This window comes from Callospermophilus lateralis, chromosome 15 (genome assembly GCF_048772815.1).
Source record: "Callospermophilus lateralis isolate mCalLat2 chromosome 15, mCalLat2.hap1, whole genome shotgun sequence".
In the NCBI taxonomy this organism is placed as follows: domain Eukaryota; kingdom Metazoa; phylum Chordata; class Mammalia; order Rodentia; family Sciuridae; genus Callospermophilus; species Callospermophilus lateralis.
The window spans coordinates 63,977,524-63,993,474 of record NC_135319.1 but is presented as its reverse complement, the minus strand read 5'-3'; the positions used below and the strand labels follow the sequence as shown (position 1 = coordinate 63,993,474).

Genomic DNA, 15,951 nt, shown 5'->3' with positions numbered 1-15,951 from the left:
ATAGCATTAATCATAGTTTGGTATTACATCTTTTCCTTATATTTGTTGATATTAAATTTAAAATTTTGCACACACACGTGTGTGTGTGTGTGTATATATATATGTATATATATATATATATGTACACAGATATGCACAAATGTACACATATGTATAAATATGTATTATAAGCTTTTTTTAATTTGTATATGTGTAATGGGATAACAAAAGTCATGGGGGACACCAACACTTCATTTTGCAAGGCTGTCCCACACATTGCAGGGTGTCTGGCTTCCTTTCCCCTTCTATTGAATGCCCTTGGTGTCCCTAGTCTTGGTGACAACCCAAAATACTCTCCTAGATCTTCAAAATGCCCCCTAGGGGGCAGTGTGCCACCCTTGAGAATTGCTGATCTAATTAACATCGGATTGCAATGCATGTACTGGTTGGTGGTGAAGCAGGAGAACCACACAACAGGCCGTTTAAGAGGATTTTTAATGTCTTTACCATCATTTGCTATCAAGTGCTAAGCACTGTCCAAGACTTAGCCCTCCTTTCCTCTGAGTCTAATTAGTAGATTCAGGAAACATGACACAGACCAGGGATGTAGCCAGTGGTAGAACACTTTCCTAGCATGCGTGACAACTGGATTTAATTCCCAGCACCGTGGGGAAAAAAAGAGAGAGAGAGAGAGAGAGAGAGAGAGAGAGAGAGAGAGAGAGAAAGAAACATAAAGACAGATACCCAGCAATGTATCAGCTTTATGGGAAGAGGGCTTTCTGGATTGGGCTAACTTGGATGTTGTCACCCTTCCAGGGACTGCAAGGAGGCAGTTCTAAGTTTCTCATGCACAAACTCCCATAAAGCAGGCACCATGAATGTGCCTTGGAGCAATAGGCATAGGTTTGTTGGGGACTTGGGGTGTCCCTGACACCAGCAAAGTCTTTGACTCTGACCCCAGCACCTGCAAGATGTGGGCCAGTGATTGTTAGGCCTTTGCCATTGAGATCAGCTGCTTCTCTGGGGTAGAGGGTAGTAGAAGCCCCCTTCCAGCACCTAATTGGGAGGACTGGAAGCACTAGTATGTGCTTTTCCCAAATAGCTATGGCCTGTCAGGCACATGAGAAGGGAAGGCATCATTCCTACCATCCACATCCTTTGTCTCATTGAATCCTTAAAGCAGCCAGACAGGGCCACTTCATTATCTGCACCTTTAAAGTAGGGAAACTGAGGCACTGAGAAGGTAAGCAACTTTCCCAAAGTGTCCCAACTGATAAGTGGGAGAGCCCATATTTGAATCCAGGCCTTTCTCTAGGATCATATTTTTTATTCCAGGCTAGAAATTTTCCTTGAACATTGTAAATTTTAGTCCATTCCATTTAAAGAAACCCTTAATCTCTGTACTCATGCTTCCCCTATCTATACTTCAGACATCAGATAACCAGACAGCCTCTGGCACCCCTGCACTTGCACATCTGTTTGCCTACATACCCAACAAGCATTCTGGAGCATCTGTGTATTCTAGCTCCTTGCCTTTCCTGGGCACTGGAGATACAAGATGGACCAAGACCAGTCCTTCCCACTGTGGAACAGGGACCCATTCACAAAAGAACACTTGGAGAATCACGGGAACCCCTTGGGAATCCAGAGATTATGCATCATTTCTGCCCTGTCCTCTAGTTATAGGACTGTCCCACAATGAAAAAATTCCCCATTTTCCTGGCACTTTGTGTTGACATAGTCTTAAACCTTGTTATCCCCCTGGATGCTCCAGTACATGGAGCTCCCTACTGTATCACTGGACTCATGCTAAAGGCATCCATCCCATTACTCCTTGGTTCCCCAGCTCTTCCCACAGCAGCATGTGCTGGGCAACTAGGCTGGTTTGTGGCTGATTGGCAATTTGTAAAGTCCCATGGTGCCTGGGGGTGGGGAGATTTGGTCATTGTGAAGCTGGAAGGGGGCTACCAGGAGAGAGGCAGGCTATAGAATGTGGCTCCATTTTGAGCTAGAAATGGAAACCCACCATATTTTTCATTTGCTAGATCATATAATCTCTGAAATTTGGGATTTTAGACATGTTTGGTTTGTTTCTGTCTCTGCAATTCTGAGATTTAACCTTGGGAACGGTCCCTTCCCTACTGACTCAGAAGATGCAGCAACTTGGACCTGGGAAGAGTCATTCATTTTACTGGTGTTGACTATCTGAGTGAGAAGGCAGCTTGGTTCCTAAACAAGTAGGATAGAGACCAAACTGATAAATCTAAGATGCTTATTGCAGCACTAGCCAGAAAGGCCATAATTCAGTATCTGGCAGCCCTTTGAAGTCCACTGACTGCTTTCATCTCTGTCGTCTTATCTGATGGTCCTTAGGCTCGGTGGATAGAATAATCTCCCTTTTCCAGAGCTCCAAGAGTTAGTAATTAATCTAAGTTCCATCAAGGAAGAACTTGGATCAGGAATCTGGGCATTTGGATGGGGTTGAGGGCTTTCCTGGTGTGCCCTTCTGGGATCTGCATTTGCCAGCCTTGGGATGGGCACATCAGAGGAAGTGTTTTCCAGTGTCTAAATAGCCAGGGTTATCTATCCCCTTCCTGTGTGGCTGTTTGTGATGGTTACCCTAAATACCGAAAATAAACACATTACAAAATTGGGCTGTGTTCCTTCACTCACTTGCTCATTCATTCACCTGCTTGCTGGACCAGTATTGTGGACCAGTGGGCTTTAGATCAGTTTGCAGAACGACTTTGGAGATGCTCTGACTGTTTTGGAGACAGATCTGTCTCTTTCTGACTTGAGTGGGGGGAAAGAGATGTGATGAGCTCCCCTTTACCAAAGGAGATTCTAGAACAACCACTGAGTAGAAAGATCGACAAGGGAAATCCCGGTATTGAGTAAAGGGGAACTGGGAGCTGAACCTGAGATTTTATGATCCTGCTCTAGGCTCTCTTTCCCTGAAACTTTTGTGTATACACACACACACACACACACACACACACACACTCACACACACATACACACACACACACACACACACCCCTCGCAGTCTTTAGTTTAGATATGCTGCCACCAGGTGGCAACTGCATGTCTTTATTATTAGACCTTCTACTTTGCTGTCAATCCTCTTGAGAATTTTTTGATCAAGACTCCACAGATTTAAATCATTAACTTCCACACTTCACTATGTAAGAAATAAATGTCTTTATGGATAAGCTTATGGAAACACTGGATAAAAATCAAACCAATCCTATCTTTAGGTGTTTTCACTATCTCCTAATCTTTTTCTCCTTTAGTTCTGTTGCCTCTCTCCTGCCCTTCAGAGAATGATGTGATAATACTGGCGGTCCTTTGATGTTGGTCATTAATTTTATTATGAAAACTTTGCCTAGTGACTAAGTCACTTCCCTGAAGCTCTGGGTATGCAGGCCTCAGGAGCTAGTTCTGGGAGGCCCTTGTCAGGTCTCCAAGGGAATCACTTGGTGGATTTTGTCTTTGCTTACATATCTCAGAGGCGTGTGCTTCTTCCATGAGAGAAAGGAGCCAAAGAGAAAGGTATAGTGTCTTGTTACTAGAAATTACAGACTCACAAGGGTCTCTCTAATCTAATCTCTCTAATTTAATACTCATTTCAGACAGCTATTCTACTTCAGGGTAACCTGTTAGAGTTCCTTTGAACTCTAATCCCTCTTTACCTTCTGTGTCAGCTTGAGTTTGTAGATGGCCAGAGCTGCTGTGGCCCTAGCTGAGAACTGGCATCATGTGACCCATCAGTTTGTGTTTGCTTTACTTGAGCTTTCTGATTGCATGCCCGCCCACAACTGGGCTCCCTTCATAACGGAGGGCAGGGTTGAGCAGCTCAGCCTTGTAGATCTGAGTGAAGCCAAAGGACAATTTCTAAGCAAAATTACTAAGTTTCTGGTTTGCTTCTGCAGCCTGCCTTATCCGCACCATTTTCCCTCAGGAGCCACCTTTCCTGCAGCTGCAGAGGCTATCATCCTCTTGCTCTCCCTTTTGGGAAGATTCTGACCCATACAGACAAGAGATGCTTCAGGGCAGTGGTGCCGGAGGAGGCCCCCATGGTGTTACCTGCTGGGATAGAACACTGCAGAGATAGTGCTGGGAGCACAGTGCACTTTGTAATTTCCTAAGCGTAAGAACTGTGTTGAGATTTACGCACTTAGAAAAGCACTGGATTGATGGTTCTAAAGTTAATAAGTTAATAAGATTGTTGCAGCAGCAGCAGCAGCAACAATCTCCTTCCTCTCTATTTTTACATGCTTGCTTGCGGAGCACTGCATATAAATCCCCCTGGACTCTGGTTATTCACCTGTTTCTTGGGCTCCTGGCCTCTGTGGGAAGTGTGTCTTGTGACTTTATATCCTCCCCAGGGCTCAATACAATGCCGTGCACAACAGATGTCCAACCAGTTCTTGAATTTGAAGTGCTGGGAAACAAAACGTCATCCCAGACTTCCTGGGAGTCCAAGTGTGAGAGAGTTAGCAGCATTCCAATGCAAAGACTTTGCTTTCCTGACAGGTGGTGGCCAGACATCTGTCAGATGCCCCTTTGTGAGGGATCAATGGGGGCAGCAGTAACTCTTCCAGCCTCTGCCAGCTGCCTTTGCATGCATGGCTTTCGTTTTCCCGTGCTGTCCTTCCTGCCTGAATTGCCCTTCTCTTTTCCTAGCTCAGAAAATGCCCAGGTTCCTTCCCAAAGCTCTATGCCTCTGTATGCGTGTCTTCCTTGTTCCTTCACTAGTTTGTTCGCTCAGTCTCTCACTCATTCAACAGATATTTATGGTCCCAGTCACTTGGTGCCAGGTGAGGAGCAGTCAATGAACACCTGGCACAGTCCCTGACTTCCAGAACTTGTGTTCTGCTGGGAGACCTGGATACTAAACAAAAACACCATATAACTAAACGCATCCCTCGAATGGACCCCTGCGTGGCAGAGGGGCTTCGTGCCTGCCCAGCTGGGGGACCGCAGAGTGCCCTTGTGCTTCTCCTAACCTTTTCACTCTTAGCCCTTCTTTTTTTATCTCCAATGCCAGCCATCACTGCCCAGCACCTCTGATTTCAGACTGTCATTCTTCTCTGTGCATATGTGTCTGTCTGTCTGTCTCTCCTTCCCATCACTTCTCCATTAGGGCATGAAAAAGTTGGGCTTCCTTATTGACGTGGTCAGTCAAACCATTTGGTGCAAACGAAACTGAGCTGGTTTCAGGTTATCTTCAGATATTTTACCGTGGGATTCCTGCTCTGAGGTTCTTTTCTTGGCCACACAAGGTGCTTTCTGCAGGGAGAAAAGTCCTTTTGGCTTCCTGTGGGGTTGGAGAGCCTTTCTCCAAGAATAGTCTGTCAGCAACTGACATTTTATTGTATTACATTCTCAGGCTTGATTTTATATTAAATTAACAACATATAATCTGCGTGGAGTGTCCACTCAGCTAAGTGGTCTAGATTTATGTCACCCGGGGAGTATCAGAGGCATCTTTATTGGGAATTCACTGCTGCTCTTGATTCAGTTCTTAATTAAGTGCCTGCTGGGGTGTTCTCTCATCGGAAGGCTCCTTACATTCCAGGAATGGATTCTTGCTGATTGACTCCTTAAAATATGGTATAAATCAGCAGCTGGTTCTTCTAGAAGGGAACTGTGCCCCACTGTCTCCTTGTTGCTGTCATTATTGTCTTTTCTCTGCTGAAATGAAATGACTTTGCACTTCTCCTTAGACCAACAAGCTTCAGTGCATTTCCGTTGATTTTTACCTGGCAAGGGGTGAAGCTTATGTGCTTGGAATCTGCAGTACAAACTCGGATCATCCAGGAATGCAAGGATTGTTGTTCTGCTTCCTTTACAAAATACCCCGTGTCTGAAAACAGATTCCCTTTGCCTAAGGAATCTTCTTATGCATTTCAGTCACACCTGTGCTACTCTCTGTAGGCTCAGGTCATATACACCCAAACAGTTGTCAAACTTCGACTACGAGAGGGTATTATGGATTATTAACTCCCAACATCTAGGTATCTTTTATTTATTATTATGAAAATAATAGCTGCTACCACCATAAGTTTAGTGCCTAATATAGGTATGACAAATAGTGTTTAAAAAATAATTTTATGGGCCACGGCTAGTTTCCTGGTATTTGAGTGCCTGGGTGCTGTGTTGAAAAGGATTATGAGTTCAGGAGAATGTTTGCCGTAGATATACAATAGGAGGGTGGGGGCCATATGTGTATTTGTTGTTCATGGTCTAATTCAAAGATATTTATGTGCAATTAAATATAATATTGGCCTTTACTCATGATCCTGGCTGCTTGAAGCAGGGCCAGACTGCAGAGTTGCTATGATTGTCCCAGAGTTTCATTGCTGCAGCCACTAATAAAGTGTGTGATGGGCCTAGGAAGACCCAGGCAAGTGGACAGGGGCTTCATGTCTGGTCTGTACTGCAGCAGCTCAGCCTTGGCCAAGCTAGAAAACTTGGTCTTCAGGGGCCATGAAAAAGAAAATGTCTGGCACATCTTTTCTGTGAGTCAGACTCCTATAAATAAGTCTTCTGTAAAGAATTGGCCTTGTGGGCTGGGGATGTGGCTCAAGTGGTAATGCGCTTGCCTGGCATGTGTGGGGCGCTGGGTTCGATCCTCAGCACCGCATACAAAATAAAATAAAGATGCTGTGTCCACCAAAAATTAAAAATAAATATTAAAAAATTCTTTCTCTCTCTTTCTTAAAAAAAAAAAAAAAGAATTGGCCTTGTGTTAAGATCCTTCATGCTTTAAGTATGTTCAGATATTAAAAAATCAATTGGGTATAAATCTTTACCAAGGAATATATAACGTGGTATTTCAGACTGTGAATACATGCAGAAAGATTAGAAGGCTTGAGTTAAAACAAACTTACTATGAAACAGTGCAAATTCAAGCAACAGGAGCAAAAATAGATAAATGGGGTTGTAGCAAGCTAAGGAACTTCTGACCCCACCCCAACGGGGGAGGGAACGAGTAAAGAGACAAATGGGAGAAAATATTCACCCAGTAAGGGATTAATGGCCAAAGTATATAAAGAACTCAACAGCAAAAAATCCCAATAATTTGATTTAAAAATGTGAAAATCTGAGTAGACACTTCTCAAAAGAAGATATGCAAATGTCCAACACATATATGAAAAGCACTCAACATCATTAACCATCAGGGAAATGCAAATCAAAACCACAATGAGGTTCCATTTCACCCCAGTTGGAGTAACAATGATCAAAAACATAAAAAAAAACAAAAAATGCTAGTGAGGATTCTGAGAAGGAGAGCTCTTATACACTGTTTGTAGGATGTAAGCTAGTTACAGCCATAGTGGAAAACAGAATGGGGGTTCCTTAGAAAACTAAAACAGAACTACCATGCAATCCAGCAAAATCCCACTCCTGGGTGTATATCCAAAAGAAGCGAAATCAGTATGTCTAGGAGACTTCTGCATTTCCATGTCCTTGACCCAAGATAATTGTGGGCAAAGAGTTAATATGAGAATCTGAAATTTGATTATCATTATCCATGATAAGCAAGATACGGAATCAACTGAAGTATCCATTGGTGGATGAATGGATAAAGAAAATGTGATGTGTGGGCATGCATGCACACACACACACACACATACACACCCACAATGGAATATTATCTAGTCATAAAAATGAATGAAACCCTGTCATTTGTAGCAGCATGAATGAACTGAAGGACATTGAGCTAAGTGAACGTAGCCAGGCACAGAAGATAAATGGCACATGTTCTCACTTATATGTAGAAGATAAAAATGTTGATATCTTAGAAGTATTGTCTAAGCTCTATAGGTTAGGAAAGGGTAGTGGGGAGAGGAGATAATGGGAGCTTAGACAGTAGTACCAAAATATAGTTACAGAGGAAGAGTAAATTCTAGTGTTCAGTAGGGTGACTATAGTTCACAATGATTATGTATTTATAAAAAACTAAAAGGGAAGTGTTCAAAGGTCCCCAACACACACAAAAAAAGATAGATGTTTAAAGAGATAGGAATGCTGATTACCCTGCTTTTATCATTATGCAATGTATAAATATACTAAATTATCACCCTGTACCCCATAAATATATACAATTGTTATTTGTCAATTTGAACTTTTTTGTGTGTGTGTGGTGCTAGGAATTGAACCAAGAACTTTGCACATGCCAGGTAACTGCTTCACCACTGAGCTTCATTCCCAGTGTTAAAAATTTTCAAATGATTCTTCCTTTTTGAATTGTTCTCTGCTTAAAATGTTAGCCTCTGTATAGGAATTACTAATAATAAGTAACAATAATAATAATAGTCACAAGTATTCATATATGTGAAGCACTGTTCTTTTTTTTATTGTGCTGGGGATTGAAAACCCAGGGCCTCACACATGCTAGGTGAGTTCTGCATCACTGAGCCCCAGCCCCAGCTCTGCTATGCACTGTCCTATGCTCTTGGCAAGCTTCTCATTTAATATTCAGGACAACCCTATGAGATATGTACAATTATCATCACCATTTACAGACAGGAAAAGAGAAGCTGAGCGGATTAAGCAATTTGACCCAAGATAATTATGGGCAAAGAGTTACTATAACAGCTATCATTTCTCTTTCTGCATGAGAATTTGACCTTTGGTTGACTTCCTAGCTCTGTTACCCTGGTAACCTGATAAGAGCCAAATGTCAGCTGTGTTTCTAGGCAACATTACCTATGATAAAAATGACCCCTGATTGGTTAATTATATCTAGACCTGGGAGGAGCTATACATAAACTATAAATACCCGAAAGGGACGCATACCCAGGGCTTCTCTGAGGGCAATGACCGGAAGCTCAGTCTCTGGGGGTGCTATGGGAAAATGGTGCTCCTGCAATACAGAGGCTTTGCACCAGGGCAGCTCCTACACCTGCCTGCTGGGGATCTCATGGCCTTTCCTCTGGACTTATGGCCTGGCACACCTAGTCAATGAACGCTTCTTAACATTGTGATGCTGGCCTGCATCCTGCATTCTTTTGAGTAGATGGATACCAGTCATGGTCATTTTGTGAGTCTGAACATTCTGATAGACCTGTAAATATTAGTTGGTGTTGGACTGGTGGCTGTGTAGTCGTACAACCAGGAGAATGAAAGAGGTAGAAAATTAAAATTGGAACCTGGGCATTCTGATCAGCTGCTCAAGCCTCTAACCATTTGGCTAGATGCTCTCAGGGAGGCTCAAGGAGGTTGGTAACTCTGCTAAGGTCACAGAGCACAGGTTTAGCAGAGTCTAGTTTGTCTACTTCCAGAATCATGCGGTTAAGGTATGACTTTAAAGTGAAAAGACTTGTTTCTCACAGGAGGTGTGTTGAGTGCCACTTTGATCACTGTACCCAAATGTGCATGTGTCATCGGAAGGTGCTTGCCTTGACAGTGTGGGTGGGTGGGACAGAAGCTCAGCACAGGGCCACCAGTGAGTTATGTTTCTTTACTTCTTGTTACAGTTCCTCCCCTCCTCGTCTCATCTGTTTTTCCTCTTTAAAAAAAAAATATTCTGAGCAACTTTTAGCCTTAGAGAAATGTTACAAATATACTAGAGCTCCCGCATACCTTTCACCCAGGTACCTGATATTAGCATCTGAGTTAGCCACAGTACAAAGGTCACAGTGAGGGGCTTCCATTGGTGTGGGACGGCCTCCTACACTGCAGACCTTGTTCAGCTTTCACTGGTTTCCCTGCTAATGTCCCCTTGCTGTCCTGGTATCCTGCCTAGGATCTTACAATGCATTAGCTATTTCCCTTTAGTCTCCTCTGGTTTGAAACAGTTCCTCAGTCTTTCTCTGTCTAGGTACTTTGAAGAGTGCTGATCCCCTATCTGATAGATCCTCCTCCAGGCTGGCTGGGTCAGTGTTTTCTGTGAGTGTAATGAGGTTATGAGCTTTGGGTAAGAAGGCAGTAAGAATGCTGTATGTCCTCGTCAAAGCATAGCGCATCAAGGGCTCCTGGTGTGGATAATGTCTGATTACTGATGTTTTTTCTTTTTCTTTTCTTTTGTTTTATTCATTCTTTAAGTCCTCCCCCCACCCCCATATTCAGCTCACTAAGATGGGGCTTGTGATCCAGGGTAGTTATTATTAGCCTGTCAGCTCCAGCCAGGCAGGTCTTGCTGCTACTGTTTTCTAACATGTTATATTTTGCTAATTTTCTTTGTAGTCAGTTCTGCAGCCACCTCCCAGACATGGAAAACAGTTCTCTCATATTGAACTTTGCTAGTGAAAGTGGCTGGGCTGTCTCATGACCCTTTCACCACCCCGTCAACAGGGATGACAGATTGTGTAAGTGAGGTCTGTGCTCTGCTGTTACCAACCTGAAGAATTTGGTTATAGTGACTGAAACTGTCCTGAGGTTGCTGGGCCCTGGGCCAGGTTCTTGGAGACGCTAGGGCCTGAGCCAGCTGTGGGTTTCTAGAGGGTTTTGTGACTTACAGTTTGAAGCCCAGCGATAGGCCTGCAGAGTTTCCCCCATCCTGCATTTCTGGGGGTATCTGACCCAAGCAGGTCTTTCCTTGGTCCTCTGTGATTTGTTGTTGGGTAAATGAAGTTTCAAAATGAAGAATTTCAAAAGTTGAGTGGGATCAGGGTCAAGGTCAGGCTGTGGAGGTTGCACTATGGACCGGGAGGGGATAGAAACACAGGGTCTTGGTCAATTAGATGATGGTTCTGCTCCCAGCAGGGTACACACCTGTAGGATACGTCTTCCCAGTATTCTAACTCCATGGGGGAAATGCTCCATAAAACTGTAATTAAATGGACTAAACTGAAAATCTCATAAGTAGAAATTCTGTGGTCTTGAATTTTGCTGGTCTTGAATTAAGAATAAGTTCTTGTGAGAAAACATTTTGGAAAATTAACCAACCCCTAGGTGTGCACTCCAATCTCACTACAGCCTCCGTTGTAGAATTGAGGGGTTCAAAGAGGGGATAGTGACTTACTAACTGGTTCCTTGTTTGGAATCTCAGGGCTTTTGCACTCGAGGGTGTCAAGGCCTATGATAGTCCATGCAATGTGTCCACTAAGAAAGGTAGAAATGAGAAATTGGTTTTGTTTTGCACCTTTGTGATAATAAGGTGACACAAACAATGGTCAGAGCACTGAATTTCTTTCTTCCTCTTCCTCCTCCTCTTCCTCCTCCTCCTCCTCTTTCTTTTTGTTTTTTGAATAGGGAAAGAAAATACTAAAATGTGACCAGTGGAATAATTTTCTCCATTTCTTGTCTTCATCTTTTCAGTTCCCAGGAAACCACTGATTCCAATTTCTTACATCTCCTTCCAGAGTTTTTTTTTTTTTTTTTTTTTTTACATATACAAGCAAATACAAAAAAAAGAATCTTATTTTTCCCCTTTGGGTAACATATTAATTATTTAAAATATATGTTTTGGAAGAGTCTGATTCTTCAGATTTATCAGAATCTTCAAGAATATGTATTTTCTTTGTTTTTGTTTTTGTTTTTTTGGTCTCAGATTTTTTAAAATTAAGTATTGTAGTCCCAGGTGCAATCCCTGTTAACATCTACTGGAATCTAGCTGTCCTTTTTCCCCTCTCCAGAGCTAACCACTATGAGAAATTTAACGTTACCATTCTCAGCATATTATATGCGTACTACATTTTTATGAATTTAGAAACAATTTATAACACTACTTAAAGGCCTTCAGATATTATATAAACACAACATACTGTAATCACCTGTCTATAACTTTTTCACCCAGCTGCTAGGTTTTTGAGATGTCTATGTTGATAGATGTGAATCCAATCCATTCTTTTTAGCTGTTGCATAATGTTCCATTGTTTGAATAACCCACAGTTTATCTATTTTCTATTGTTTCTACATCCATTTTGGTTGTGCTATAGTAAACCAAGCTGTGGTGTATATATTTCAAAATTCAACCTGTTCTTTCAAATGCATATGAATAAACTATACCTTCCAGGGTCTGTGACTGAAAAAAGGGTCAGGGATTGTGAATGTTGCTTTCTTTTATGCTCATACTCACTACATGTTCTTACTGAGTAGATGATTGGATGAAAGGATGCATGAGATGAATGCTTAAATCTTTTTTATTTTATTTTGTTTTCTGTTGCTGGGGAGTGAACCCAGGGCCTCATGTGTGCTAGTCAAGTGCTCTACCACTGAGCTACACCTCCAGCCCTTTTTTTTTAGTTTTTATTTGGGCCTCAAACTTGTGATCTTCCTACCTCAGCCTCCTGAGCTGCTGGGATTACAGGTGTGTTCTGCCATGCCCAGCTCTGAATACCTGGATCTTTTAAGAAAGTTGCTAAATGTTGTAAATCCATGTATAAAGTCACCTTGCCTGTGTGGAAGAACAACACATCAACGCCTAGTCTCCCTTTCCTTCTAGATGTTGAAATGCTTCAGGCCAGTACATCTAAACCTGTCCCTGGAGATGGCTTCTCTCGGCCCACTAAGGACTCTATGATCCGCAAGTTTTTAGAAGGTAAGTTGTAACTGTGAACAGGGAAGCAAAAACAGAGAAACAGACAGTGCCTGATTCCATATGAAGGTTGTCCCACTCAAGGAACAGGCTGCCACATAATAGCATCTGATGTGGTGATAGGTACTCCTCCTCCCCACTCATCTCTGCCACCTATTTCTCCTGCCCGTTACCCATGGGCCAGAAGCTCCTGCCACTGGAACTACTCATTTGGTAGACCAGTTGCCTCCAGTAAGAAGTCTTTTAAAATACATGAGTTTATTTTCATTTGATAGATATTTATGTAGTATCTACTACATGCAGAGCACTATTCTGGAGGTGAGTCTGAGGACATAAGGAAAAGTAAGATGTGATTACTTTTTGGTGGAGGAGGAGAATATCCACAAGTTTAACTAAGTCAAGACTATTTTGATGGTGGACTCTGATCTGTACTCACTTCCTCCTTTGGTTAGCTGGGACACCTCAGGCCAGTTACTCATCTCTTCTGGGCCTCAGTTTACTTAGCTATGAATGTTGTGAGGATTCAATGAGTTATTGTACATTAGGCTTCAGAGCAGGGCCAAGCACATAACACAGGTTTATAATGTTGTCATTATTAGAATTGAGGATTTCATAGGTGAAAAGTATTGCATTGTATAAATAATTCCTTAACCCTATCCAGAGATTTAGAACTTATAGTGTGCCTGTTGATCAAGTAGATATATACAGAAAGCAGAATGCTGAAAGGATGCGGCTCAGGAGGGACAGGTGGCACATAGTAGGTGTTCAGTACATACTAGCTGCCAGAGCAAAGCTTTCTAACATTTTTTTCCTTTAGAAGAGGTTCTCAAACTTGAATGTGCATCAGACCCACCTGGAGGGCTTGTCAAAACCCAGATTTCTGGGCGTCTGATTCAATAGGTTGGGGTGCGACCTGAGATTCATCTTCCTGACAAGTTCCTGGGTTATGGTGCTGCTGGTCCGAGGACCCACTTTGAGAATCTCAGGTCTAGAGCAATGAGATTTCCTTTCCTTTCTTTCTTTTTTAAACAGTGGAATCCTCTTTTGATTCCCATTGGTTTCTCACTGGTTGCTATTGTTTTTTAATATTGTAAAATATGCAAACAGTAAAAATTCAAGTGATACAAAAAGCTAAGCAATGAAAATAAGTCTCCCAGTATAGATTCTCCAAAAAACTCCTGAACATGTTCATTTGCACATGAATGTATCTCCTTTTCTTTTCATTCACAAGAACTATCACATAAGCACAAACATTCATTTTTAACAGCTAATGTATTTAACCAGTTTCCTGTTGAGATTATTTAGGTCATCTTCAGCTTTTTGCTTTTATAAACTTTTGCACAATTATAACTTTGTTGTGTGTACTATCTTTTCACATGTTTGGGTCTGTGTGTACTATAAATTACTAGAAATGGAACTGCTGAAGCCAGGAGTGGTGGCATGCCCCTGTAATTCTAGCAACTTGGCTTGGGAGACTGAGGTAGGAGGATTGCAAATCTGAGGACAGCCTCTGCAACTTGGTGAGGCCCTGCCCCAATATAAGTAAAGAAATAAGTAAAATGAAAGAGCTGGGTATGTAACTCAGTGATAAAGTGTCCATGGGTTTAATCTCCAGTGCTGGGGGAAAAAGAGAGAGAGAGAGAGATAGCGAGCAAGTGAGAGAGCATGCGCACATGCACGCACACACGTGCAGCTCAGGCAGGGGAGAAATAAAATTGCTGGGTCTAAGGAAGTGCATATTTATGAGTTTGACAGATCACTTTCCTTTGTGATATTCTACCAAGCTTTTATTCCCACCAGGGGTGTCTTGAATATTATTTTCAAATAAAATCTTACATGGAGGCTTAGTGTACAATGCAGACAAAACTGGAACTGTTCCCCAACTCTCTGCTCAGCCTCTCATTTCTATCTAATGTGATCTCTTGGATTCTGCAGAGAGGAAAGAATGCAGCTTTGAGGAATTTGTTTGGTAACAACAGACCTGGTGTCTATGAAGGGTGGGAAGGGAAGTGTAGAGATAAGGCTGGGACAGGTGACCTGGGCCCCGGCTTTGAGGATTTGTCCCCTCACTTCATTCATGAGGCCAGCAGCCAGTCAGCATCAGAAAGTTGTGAAGAGTTCTAGGCAGGGATTGACTTTCTGTCCCCAATAAAATACATTCCCTGGCACTAAGCAGTACCTGGACTATATTGGCAAATGTTTGTTGTTTAATTCATTAGTTAATTGTTTTAAATGGCTTGATCTGATCAAGATGAAAGTGACTGAGAAACAGACTCAGAATTCATTCTGGCAAGGACTCCAGTAGCACAGAATTCAGTTCCTTTGAGGTGACCTTCTACATAGGGCAGCAAATCTCTTACAATTTTTCTCTTTTGCTTTCCTAGCATTTGTTGGTCCCAGGGAGCCTGGCAGCTCGGGTGGCCTGCAGACTCTTCCTTCAGATGTCTCTAGTTTGGCCAGCAGGAGCCAAGGGAGTAGTTGGGGTGCTTATCTGTAGCTGCTGATAGAATGAAGGAGGGGCAGGATGCACAGTCCAATAAAAGTGCTTCTTCCTGGGACTTGCAACAAACGTTCCACCTGTAGACAGATGTTGCTAAGGAAGTAGCTGTTATTGGTCCCTAGGCTCCTACTTTCTTCTCTGCCTTCTAAAGCCATAAATATTTCTCTGCCATGGAGAAAAAGGCCTCCTCTTACCCTGATAGTGTAGTATCCTGAGATCTGCCTAAGGGGCCCTCAGAGTCTGTCAAGATCAGATCAGGAAGATGTTGGGAAGGAGAGCAGTCACCGTACGCAGGCTGTTGGGTGGGCTCAAACCTGATGCATGGATCTCTGCTTGTCCCTGAGAGCATGTTCCACCCAGAATTTATTCATCCATTCATTCTAAGGATGTTCCTGAACACCTGCCATGGGAAAGGCCCTGAATTTGACTGGAAGACATTGCAGGGAGCCAGGGGCAGGAGCTGTCCTCCTGTAGCTGACAGTCCAGGAAGTGAGAGAGGCAGGAACAGCCTGAGCACTAATACATAGGGTGAGGATGAACCACAGGGTGGACTCAGTTTAGACTGGATGATCAGTGAGACCTCTTAGAGAAGGCGGCAGTTCAGATGAGACTTGGGGAAGTCACTCGGTTGGCCTTGCCCCATGTGGAGGGAAGAAGGTTCTAAGCAGAGGAACAATAGGCCTGAGGCAGGAAAGAGTTTGGCTGGATGAACTGAAGCAAAACCAATGTATCTGGGGACGGTAAGAGAGAGAGACAGGGGCTGTGGGATTCACTGTCACCCCTATAGGATGGTCAGCAGCTCTTCCAGGACATCTCATTGTGTTAATATCAGACAATACCCCCCCACCCTGAGTTTCCTTATGCCCTTGCACAATATGTTCAAAGATGGGCAGATAAATAAAAATATATCTTGAGGGCAGTGCTCTATGAACTAGAGCCCTCTAATAAGTTGGAACTAGCCTGGTCAATCCCCTGGACCATG

At 42.8% G+C, this 15,951-nt stretch overlaps 1 protein-coding gene across 1 annotated transcript in view; it reads left to right on the top strand.

The window, feature by feature from the left end:
- Positions 1-15,951, top strand: part of Pik3ap1 (phosphoinositide-3-kinase adaptor protein 1) — a 118,712-nt gene that overhangs the window by 66,724 nt on the left and 36,037 nt on the right. Inside the window, exon 9 of the mRNA XM_076834424.1 lies at positions 12,377-12,472. Within this exon, the coding sequence (XP_076690539.1) occupies positions 12,377-12,472 (96 nt within the window). The remainder of the gene's footprint in view (positions 1-12,376; positions 12,473-15,951) is intronic.